The sequence below is a fragment of the Hydractinia symbiolongicarpus genome, chromosome 12, assembly GCF_029227915.1.
Source record: "Hydractinia symbiolongicarpus strain clone_291-10 chromosome 12, HSymV2.1, whole genome shotgun sequence".
Taxonomy (NCBI): domain Eukaryota; kingdom Metazoa; phylum Cnidaria; class Hydrozoa; order Anthoathecata; family Hydractiniidae; genus Hydractinia; species Hydractinia symbiolongicarpus.
This window is the reverse complement of record NC_079886.1, coordinates 10,243,521-10,255,158: the sequence shown is the minus strand read 5'-3', so window position 1 is coordinate 10,255,158 and position 11,638 is coordinate 10,243,521. Positions and strand designations below refer to the sequence as shown.

Sequence of the window (11,638 nt, the reverse complement as noted above, 5' to 3'; positions counted from 1 at the left end):
AACAAACAAACAAAAAACGTTCAAGGAAAACTCAAACAAAATATTTTTGTTTAAAAAGTTCGGGATAGCGACTATAATTCTTCTTGGAAATAGCGGAGTTCAAGATAACAAAATCATCTATAACCTACCTAGGGAAGATATCTACAAGGGGGGAGTACACCATGCTAAGAAAAAGTTGAAGATAGCGCAAAATTCATTTTGCCTTTTTGATCATTGTGTCTCTTCAAGTTTAGCAAGCCCAAACTCTTTTTTCTCACATTTTAATTTTGACATTAATATTGGATAGATAAGTGCTTCGGGGACTTGGTTCGTTATATCGAGATTTCACTGTATTATTCCTACTTCTTTGTTTTCGTTGGAACAAGTTAGTGTTTGCGCTTTGCAACTAAGACTTTGGCTGACCTTTTTTCGTTTAGAAGATAAACCCCGTTTATCATTCATTACAATTCTAGACAGTGTTTCAAAATCGAGTGAATTATCTCAGCGGCATTTTGCTCTGAAAATTTCCTGTCTGCATGAGCTGGGCCGAAACGTTGAATGTATAAATACATAAAAGCCACAAAGCTTACATGAAAATAACCCGTAAATTTCCGTCTTTAGTAAATCGGGCTTTATTTCATACAGTTAACTCCCGGTAACTCGAACCTCCAAGGGACCGAGGGAAATAGTTCGACTTACGACTGTTCAACGAAGCTTCCGCTAATTCGAATTCGGTCTAAAAAACGAGATTATAGTTCGAGTTTAACCGATTTTTGCAAGGTTGGGCAACAGTTACTGATAAAAGGTACAAGCTTGGTTATGAAAAAGGCATGCCAGTCAACTGTAAATTAAATTTTCCTTGACAGACTATTACAAAAGAAAAAAATTAAGAACTATCTGATTTCCCTTTCTTTTGAGTAAAAATTTGAGTTATCCGAAGAACTTAGCCTCGGGGGGCCGAAAATGGGTCGACTTAACGAACGTTCCAGGTAACCCGAGTTGTTTAAAAGAAAGAATTAAAAAGTTAAAGGGACCTAAGAAACTTGTTCGAACTACTTTCTAATTCGCTGCGCTCAACCGAAAATAACCTTATTTATTTTCTTATTTTTGCAACAGGGAAGACTCAAAGAACTTCGACTAGTAGTAGTAGTTATGTACGAAAAAGTTAGGGTTGGTAGGTGTTTCAAAGACCTAGATTCCTTGTAACATATAGTAAATGCTCTGCGTCGTCCTCCACATAACCATCTTTGGCTGCCATCTACCATGTCGTTTAAAAAGACGGTCTGGGACGTCTGCACTTGCCCTTGCTGTTGCTCCTCCAGCACGTAGGCTGTGAAATCCGAATCTTGTCCTATCCAATCCGATTGATGCCAGTGCATCGAGTGCATTTTCTCTTGTTGTTGTGTAGCTGATTGGGCGGTTCATCTTTTTAAAGCTTCCGAATTTGTTGTTTGATGTAACTGTGACCGCTCTAAACAGATAGGAATCAGGCTCAGTAGGTACATACTTCAAATACTCAGTTAAATTATATACTGGGCAGATCACATCTCCGCAAGCGCTGATGTAAACCCAGTGTCCTTCTCTGTAGATATCTGTTTTGCTTTTCGCTATGAACAGTTTCATAAAGCTATTTTTGTAATTGACGTCACATCTTTTCAGATTACTAATTTCCGAAAACCTAAGAAAGCCACAGAATCCCAAGAAAAACATATTAAAAGTTCTAAGTTCTTGTCTTTCTTGCGAGTTTGAGGCGTTTGTAGCCTGTCAAATTGTGAAAATACTGGATAGCGTAGAATGCGATTTCGATTTTAGGATAAGAATTGTTCATTTGGGTTAGGTTAAGTATGTACAACGCAACTGTTAGCGGTGAGCTGGTAATTTTGATACAGAATATTTTTGACACCATGTATTCCATGAATTAAAAGAACAATAGTACGTTTTTATCGTGTTATTTGCCCTGAAATTTAAGATATATTCTGGTAGATCTTCTGCTAAATGCCTCAAAGTTTCATTTTCCAAATGTTGCAAAAAATGACTTGTAAAGAGTTCTAAAATGTAAAAAACATTGCCTATTGATTTTAAGTGGTTTTGTGTGTCCAGTGACTGCATGTCTTAGTCCAGTGACGACACCGTCGCTGTCCCTGTGGATTCGGTTTATGTAAATTGCAGTTTGAAAGCTATTATTTTGCTTTTAAAATGCTTTGAACCTATGGCGGATTTTTTGCACTTTCCTTGAGTAACGCATAAATTGGGATTGTCAAAGATCCTGAAGTTTTAATAAATTTTTGGAAGTCCCCGGTTGAATCAGTTAAAAATGGCCAAAAAGCTGCCGAAGGCCAGTATGGGGCCACCAGTGTGCCCGAAGCTTTGCAGGTCTGCATGTGCTTTAAAACCTTTGATATACTTTGAATCGGGGGCGCGAGTAAATTATTTTCGTTTTCCCCCGAGGTATTAAAGGCGTTTACGCATTCAGTTTCCGGACAATAATATTTTGAGTTGAACCTGCCAACCTTTTTGTTTTCGCCATTAGCAAACCTATCTACGGTGAATGGACCCCAGAGACTGTTTAGGTATTCAAAAAAGCTTTTTGTGATTTCCCAATTGTCTGTGTCCGTATAACGACTTAATTTATCAGCGTATTGAATTTGGTTTCTTGGGACACATTCGACATTTAAATCTTTTTTTTGGTTTCTTACAAATATCAAAAATATTTTCTGCCAATTCTGTAAGTTTTAGTTTGAGCTGCCTCTTTTTATTATACAATGGCTCGCGTAATTATCTGTCTTCCAAAGTACTGCTTTGTTGCTTAAAACTGATTTTAATGATTGTAGCGAATATTGTATAGCGTATAGCTCTCTCCACGTGGAGTGCATTATGCTTTCCGTTAGTGTGAAATTCTTAATAGAAATATGCATTCTATTCTTGTGCCACGTGTGTGCACCCAGCCCTGTATTGCTCGCATCAGAACAAACGATTAACCAGGGAGTATTTCCCCGTGTCATTGGTCTCTCAGTGTTTTAGCAGATTGTTCTTCCAAAGCTTCTGAAGCGTGTGACATGTTCATTCGGGAGTCCCATGATATTCGCGATTAGATAATAAACTCGTCGAATTTTCAGTTGGGCCAAATTGCCTATAACAAATTTCATGGACGTGATTTTTCAGCAAAATTTTGCTTATTTTTATGCTGACGTGTACGGTAGGGAATCAAGAATGAATTGTAAACTCGAAAGAGTAAAAATTAATCGCTGGGAAGGTATAGAAAAAAGTTTTTTCTTCAGATCTAGATTAATGCCGAGCCATGTCATGTTTTAAGTGGGACTCCACAGAGATTTTTCGTTGTTAGCGACAAATCCAGATTTCTTAAGCGAGCCTCGGACGAAGTTTGACGCCCTCAAAGTCGATTCATAGGTATTGCTTGTGCCAGCGCCGTCATCAAAAAAAAAACATGCAAATTTTATAGCATGTTCTTGCCAGTGTTTTACGAGGACTCGCATTGTTTTTTTTGAAAATAAAGGGGGCAGAAGAGAGACCAAACGGTAGGACTGTAAAAACAAAATACCTTTTTTCGCCATTTGTTACCCAAGAAAATCCTGAATATTTCTGATGCTCTGGAGCAATTTCTATGTGATGATAGCCTTGTTTTATGTCAAATTTAAACAAAACCATTTTCCCCAACAAATTCTCTGAAAATCGTGTTTATTTACGTATCTCAGGTCAAGAATAAGTTTCTTCTTATTTTTGGACGAACTAACGCTCAGTGGATTAACCACGTGTGGCTCAGTAGCCATCTCTTTTATTCTTCCGGTTTTAAGTAACTCGTGTAATTCCTTATTTAAAAAATCTTCATTGTCAAGAGCCGAACAGTTGTTTTTGAAAGAAGCCTTTTTAGGGGTGGTGAAAAAGGGAATTTTGTATCCGTATTTTATAAGTTCTAAAATAGTTTTATTAGTGCATATGTTCTCCCAGTAAGGTAGACGCCGCCTGAGATTGCCCTTCACGGTATGTGGAGGATTAGCTTGGCGCGAATAAGAATAAACAGTATCACACTTAACTTTTGCCTTTTCTTTAGGGTTGTTTGAGGTCAGGGCAGTCCTTTCGACAATGTCCTTGTTTTCCGCATCCGAAACAGAGATCGCTGTGGGTAACTTCGCTGGTATTGATTCGCGAATCTTGGTTTCTGTTGAGATAGCCCGTAGATAGGCCTCCCCGGAGGTGCAGATTGTGAGACGAAGGGGATAAATTTTGATGCTGCGACTTTCTCTCGGTCGCCTTTTTCTTGTTCAGAGCCCGGTTTTCCGCAGCCTTCATCTTTTTGTCATCCTCTGAATTGCTGGCAAGATCGTCGGGTAAGTATTCGTCGACAGCAGCCCATCCAGCCGGAGATTTATCTGCGAAACGGATACATTTGTTTCGCTTGTGGAGATCATCTATGACATTATCAATCTTTTTGGAAGATCTTGCAATCGAACCATCTTTTACTAGTTGTTTTATTATTTCTAGACTTTGAATTAAATCGCTATTGAATTGATGTTGTATTTTATTACCTCTGAATGTAAATTCGGTTTTACTGATCTTGTGCTGCTCCAGAAGACGTTTTTCCCAGTTTTTCGATCCAGTGGTAAGCCTCTGTTCCAGATTTTCGTTCTGTTTTTGGAATTTACGGTCAAAGTAGTTTGTTAGATGTTGTAGTATGTCGGGTTCAGCGTTATTTGTGTCCATTGACGCTTCTTGTTTCTCAGTCATTTTGAGTGAATTGTGGACAAACATGTTTTAACGTGTACGGTTCAAGAACTAATTGACTTGTGAGCGCTTCGATGCCTTGTACGCCCTTCAAGGGGGATTTTCACGAAGCGAATTGAACGACCAATTCGATGGCGAATTCGCTTTTTAATTTTCACGACAAAATAAATTAGCCGCCATAGTCATTGTTTACATTAGTTAACCGTGTTCTGATTGGTCAAAAATTAGCAGCGAAACCTTTTGCCGCGAAAAAGTAGGAACTTTTCTACTTTTCAAAGCGAATATATCGATGCAAAATTAATATAAACAAAACTGCGCATACTCAGATACAATTCGCCGTTCAATTCGCTTCGTGAAAATCCCTCTTTAAACACAACCACGTGACCGGCCTTGGTCATACATACGAAATTAAATTCAAATAATAAAAGTTCAGTTACTGTTAATTGAAACACACCCGCACTAGAACAGTATGGTGATTGCGGTACCCACACAATGTCATTAAATGTGCGGACGAGAAACACATCCACTTTTTTACTCCAGTCGTAGTTTAATTTTAAACTAGTTTTAGTAACAAATGTAGTACCTCATGATTAGTTGGTGGGACAAAGAAAACGCAGGTTTTGACACACTATACACGGTACAAATTTACTGTCATAAATACAGCTTACATTATAAATTACTCATAGCAATACATACAACACAATTTTTTTGTACAATAGCCTAATTTTAACTAGGCAAAGATACACACTGATTATCTTTAAAAAAGATGATCTAAAATATTTCGTAACTAAGATTTTTATATTTCGTTATAATTTTCTTTTAATATATTGCATAAAAGCTTGTTTTTTTTAAATAATTTAAGAACTATGGAACCAAAAACCAGAATTATTTATCCTTCATTCGATTGGAACAACTTTGGAGAAGCCGGATAAATAAGTTGGTTTTTGTTGTTTATAACATTTTTAAGGATGAACAACACATTACATTTAAGCGACCTAAGAGCTCAACAAGACAAACACGAACATCGTGAACACTGCGCCAGTATTTCCTAATTTATTAGAAAGGTATAACTGTGGGAATAAGAAGGGTGATTGAATAAATTGGGGACGTTTTGAAACTAATGACGAGGAAAGAGGAGAGGGTTAAAGAAGGAATGATGGAAATTATTTTAGAGAAATTGAGCGTGTAATTATAAAGCAGTAATAAAAATAAACATGCATCATAAAAATAAAGATAAAAATACAAAGTTCGTAAAATAATACGTACATTAAAAAACACAAATAGACTGGTCACTTTACGACAGATACAAACTACAACATGAGAAATATAATTTTTAAAAGTTATTTAATAATATATGTACATCATATTTATTTTTTTATTTAACATAAAAAATGTATAAATGATGAACAAAATCTTTTAATCTTAACAAACTAAATTTTATTTTTAACATTAATTTTCTGTGATTCTTTAGGATCAACTACACTAATCTGATATTTAGAAACGAAGTATAATGAAAATGCGACTGCTTCAGTAATGGTGAAATAAAATTTGAGAGACATTTTAAAATAGGTATTTTATTTTAGCCTTACCAAATAGAACTGGCATCCGATTAAACGCTAGTGCACAGCTAAAGTGGAATTATTATGGTCTTGGTTACAGCTTACTTCAGGAATAGTTTTTACATACATTGGTTTTGTAATAAATTTCTTGTACATACCAGGTTGCATTTCATTAATGATTACAGGGTCATGATGTGGATAGATGTACGTAGGACCAGAGGGATCAGTGCAATATGGGGGATACATATAAGGACCTTTAGCATGGGAAAGAGTGGAAGGTATCATTGGATGGTATTCTGGTTTTTGTACAGCACATCCAGTCAAATAATGTTCGTTCATCCGCTGAAATAAAAATATAACATTTTTGATATTCTTATAAAAAAGCGTGTATTCCAAAAGCGAATGAGTCATCCTATTAAGTGAAAGAGAGAAATACGACAATCCACACTTCTTGAATTAGAGGCGTTTACCTAAAGAACATTGGTTAAAGACAAACGCTAGTTTTATTTTTACATTTTGCTGAGAAAACACTGAAAATTAATTTTTACCTGCATGCCCCCGTCACAGCTGGTGACAACTTTTCCTTCCTGAGGGTAGTATGGTACATACATTTCTGTCATCCGTGTGTAATGCATTGGATGATGCCCTGGACCAGCAGGAGCAACATGTACTTGATTCGTAGGCGCACCATGGGATGGAATGTGTGAAGATATCGACATATTTTGAAAAGCAACATGAATATTTGGGCTTCCATAGGTTGGAGGGTTTGACACGTAACTTCTCCCCTGTAAATAAAATTAAATATAATGAGTTAGAATTACCAGTTCTCTATGACATACTGGTTTTCTTTAAACAGAAAAGTTATTTTTGAAGTCAGAAATTAATAAGCACATTACAGCACAGCACGACATCACAGCCTGATGGTCACTTTCCCACTATATCTACGCGTTTTGCACATTTACAAAATTTGCAGTCGAAAATGACAATACTGGGCAGATTTATAACTATTGACAGCAATATAAAACACATCACGGGAAGAAATTTATTCCATATCTTACAAAACGAACAAACCTGATATGAGGTGTGTGGGTGCAAAATATGAGGTGCAGGAGCAGTTATGGGAGCTAATTCTGTTGGTGGTGCACCATGAAAAACAGGTAATGTATCTTGTACTGTGGAAGGCGAAACTGAACCACATGTAGAGCTACCAGTGCTACTTCGACGCGCATGATTCTGAGTTTTCTGTACTATATTTGATGTGTACGCCATTGGAGGTGTACCAGGGGTAACTGAAGGCGGAGTTCCATCAGAATTGTGGAAGTACCAAACTCCATTTGGTGCTACAGTATAGGAATAACCACTTGGGTGTATATATACGCCAGTTGAAAGTACAGGTTCTATAAAGAAATATGGAAATGGGAATGATGTTCAGCTTTTAATAAATTAGTTTCTTTTTAGATTTTCTAACATGTGATATAAAATAATATTGGAAACTCAAGGAGGAGGAAACTACTAATTTGATTTAGTATGAATGCACATTGTTTTTGTGACAAAACAAACAGGTTAAGTTTGACTAGCTGACTAAAATTTTGGATATATATAGTCTTGCATACATACTTGTGACAAGCACACAATACAAATTACCAACATGTCAGTCTAGTTTTAAGTATGTCATACCATTTTCAACCTCTTTCGCTCCATTGAATACAACTCCCTAAAAATATAAAACGCTAAAATTTAAAAAGTGCCGAATTATGGCTAAAAAAATTATATAAAATTTTTTTTTTTGGTTGATATACTTGCTGCTGAGATGTGTTTGGTCAATAAAAATTCCCACAAAATCTTTGATTTTATACTGCTATATAATACTAAAAAGTCATGGTAGAACTATGCTATCGTCCAGACAAAAATAAAAATGCAATACAATTTCAGGAAATTTGACTCTTTGAGCTCATTAAAATATGGTCTCTGTTTTCTGATAGTACCTGCAGGATACACAACATTAGATATAAAATAATGCAGCACACCAAAATCACCATGTGATGTAGTCTCTGATCAGAAACGTACACCTGTGTATGACTTGCTAAAATGTTTCACTATTTCACCCATGTAAGCTTGTATAGGCTCTATATATTTACTCACAAAATTTGATTGCATGCAGATCCCAAGTTATGGGGTCATCAGCAAAAAAATTAAGAGACCTGGGACGAGCAAATGAGTGTCATTTTGCCAAAAAGTGGCCAATTCAGCTTTATAATATCTATGCATTGATACAGTTTAGTGCACATCCCTTACCAGGTTTAAAATTACTGATGACTGAAAATGTTAAAATTTGCTATCACTTAAATATATGACATCATAAATAAATCTAAAATTCTTTAATGTGAATATCTTGAGAACAAAAAGAACTTTTAAAAAAAATAAAAAGACTTGTTAAACATCATAACTTAAAAATACATATTCATTTTTGCATGAAAACAATGTTTTTTATACAATTATAACTTTTTTACTTTTACAGATCTATAAAAGAAATTAATGGCAATTAAAATTAAAAAACTGACTGCTTTCTGGATACAAACTGTCTGTAAACAATCTTTGTACTATGTACTGCTATGGCTAGCCTCCATTATAGATTCCAGGATGGACAATGGCTTAGAATGGAGTCTGGAGTATTAAATGCTCATTTTGAGCTAAGAAGAGCTAAGAAGAGCTTATTAGGGCCTATGCCCCTATCAGACAACTGTTTGCAACATCCCACACGATGTGCCATCTCCCCAATTTACCCACATTGAATTGCCACTAAAGAGAATATTTCTATATATCTATATAATATGAAGACTGTGTCTGTCTTTGACTCGAGTAAGGCAGATCTTATTATGTGACATTAGGTAACAGAAAATTTGCTACTTGTTGTTGTTAATACATTAGTTTGACGTCAATAATTAAATTATCATTAGTGAAGCCATTGCATTGCACTTTTTGTTTAAGGCTAAATAACTTAAACCTCAATATATCTCTTCCTGTTCTTCAAAACATTATCCTGCATATATTTTTGATCAGTGTTTAAGCTCTATACAACAGTAACTTTACAACCAATTTTTTTAAAAAAAATTTAGTACTATATAAAGCAGGTCTTTTAAAAATTTTAAAACCCCTATTATCTTCTTAAATGTTCGTTAAACGCACATGATCCTATACAAGCCCTACACAACAGATGAAACAGGTAAAAAAATCCCAAAGTAAGTGTATAATGTGTCCTTGCTGACGTCATTAAAATTCTAGTGATGGTTTTCCTGCCTAAGTGGAATTTTCTACAAAGAATATTGACTAGTTATATATATATATATATTACAAATACTATTTAGTTTATCTTTGATCATATATATTCATACGAGACAGTCTTCCATAAATTTATGCAAAGGTTAAAAAAATAACAAAATGTATAGCTATATATTCACTCAAAATGACGTATTAAAAGCCAAGAATAAACGAAAAGTATTGTTATCTATCAACAAAAACATAAAGATGTCAAGAAAGGAAATCAGGCTAGTATATATAGCTATATATTTCAATCAGTATATTACAGTCCCTCAAATCAGGCAAAACTATGCACATATCTTGAGTGGAGTAAACTCCCTGATTGGGGATGCATTTCTCTTATGTAGATACCTGTCTCTTATATCTTAGTGTAGCATACTCATTTTATTAACCTTGAAGCAGTGTTGGATAGCTAGTTAGTTCCATAAGCATAGCTATAAAGCTAGATTGTTTGGTAGCTAGGAATAACTTACAAACTATACATAGCTTAGACTGTGTGTTATTATTCACATTTTTAGATTTTAAATTTGTTAAAGCTTTGGCAATGTAAAAATCACGTTATAAAATTATGCAAACTATTTTAAGCACGGAAAATGACAAAGGCTCAAGACAATGTGACGTAAAACAGGCGCCTGGTTTTAATAATTAATTATTTGTCATTGCAGAAAAATGAAGAAAGGATAGGTAGAAAAAAAATATTATACCTTCTGTCGAATAGCTGGACCTAAATTCAACTTTTTCTGCTTGAAGAACACCGTCCCCTGCGAAAGAAAAAAATATATACCGCTAAAATAAAAGCCGTCAACACGGGGAAATAATATCATAAACGCTCAACTAACCGTCGCGAAAATTCTTATTTACTGTGTGAGGATATGCGCCAAGATAAGTTATAATTACAGATAATTACGTAAATATTATTACTGAATTAAAACATGATTGCAAAATTATCACAAATCGTTCTATACATCATTTCTCCCCCGAGAAAACTATCGTTTAGGATGTCAAAATTGTTTTTTTACCAGCTGTTGAGTCTGTATTGCATCATGTTTGCTTTCAAACGTGACAAAAGCGAATCTATAATAAAAAAACACACTCGATATAGAACATGAACGCACATTCTAATTCCGGCGCCGTTGCTTACGTCATGTTGTATTATGGGATTATTTTATAAGACAGGAGAAATTTTCTTACCCTCTGCTAATACTTTGATTATCTTTAATAATTTTACACTCTTTGATCTTTCCATATTTCGAAAAAAACTCTCTAAGTTCATCCTCCTTGGTCTAAACATGATATGAAAATATACACGTCCAACCACATTTTTTAACCACGTAACGGACTTGATGAATCGTTTACGTGCGCAACAAATAGAACATAAAAATCACTTACATCAAAGGCTACACCACCGACGAAAACTCGATTTGGTATTTGTATTCCGTATTTTACAACATCAGCCTTATAATTAACAAGCATCATGTATTATAAAAAGGCCAAGCAAATAATGAAACAATAATCAGAAATCGTAAAAGCTTACCATTATTTTAGGGTAATGAAGGCTTCTTTTGGAAATTCCCTTTTCTTGTGAAGCACAAAACTGACGTCCTTTGTCAATTAAAGCAACGTGTGACTAATCCTGCGCGTATGAATGAATTCGTTTTATACCTTCTTTTTTCTTCATGAGTTTTTCAATCCCCAGAGAATTATTTAACGTTCTTTTCATATAATTCACAAGAATGCAATTTCATCGGCACGCTTAAAATTGCAACACTTAAATTGAATCTTGCTTTAACTTTTGTGTCATCAATTTATTCCCGATCGACTATTATTATTAGTACCAGGGTGTTCAATTCTACTTTCTAATCTAAAATATAAACGATAAGTTTGTCAAAAGTTTCATAAGGATGATCTTTCATAATTTTGTAGATGACGTTATTAGCAAATTTTAACACTACATCTTCTTCCACTGCTGGTGATTTCTTGTGCGGTCAAAACAATCAACACTTATAAAAATAAAGCACCCGTCTTTAACATACACGATACGT

The 11,638-nt window shown here is 34.9% G+C and overlaps 1 protein-coding gene across 1 annotated transcript; it reads right to left on the bottom strand.

The window, feature by feature from the left end:
- Positions 1 to 5,337: 5,337 nt before the first annotated feature.
- LOC130622017 (deleted in azoospermia-like) lies at positions 5,338 to 11,468 on the bottom strand. Its single transcript, XM_057437411.1, has 9 exons — positions 11,131 to 11,468; positions 10,986 to 11,051; positions 10,788 to 10,879; positions 10,616 to 10,670; positions 10,301 to 10,357; positions 7,956 to 7,992; positions 7,350 to 7,675; positions 6,827 to 7,063; positions 5,338 to 6,620 (listed from the first exon to the last, which is right to left on the bottom strand). The coding sequence occupies exons 1-9, from the start codon at positions 11,131 to 11,133 to the stop codon at positions 6,336 to 6,338; spliced, it is 1,158 nt and encodes a 385-aa protein (XP_057293394.1). The 5' UTR covers positions 11,134 to 11,468; the 3' UTR covers positions 5,338 to 6,335.
- Positions 11,469 to 11,638: the final 170 nt, after the last annotated feature.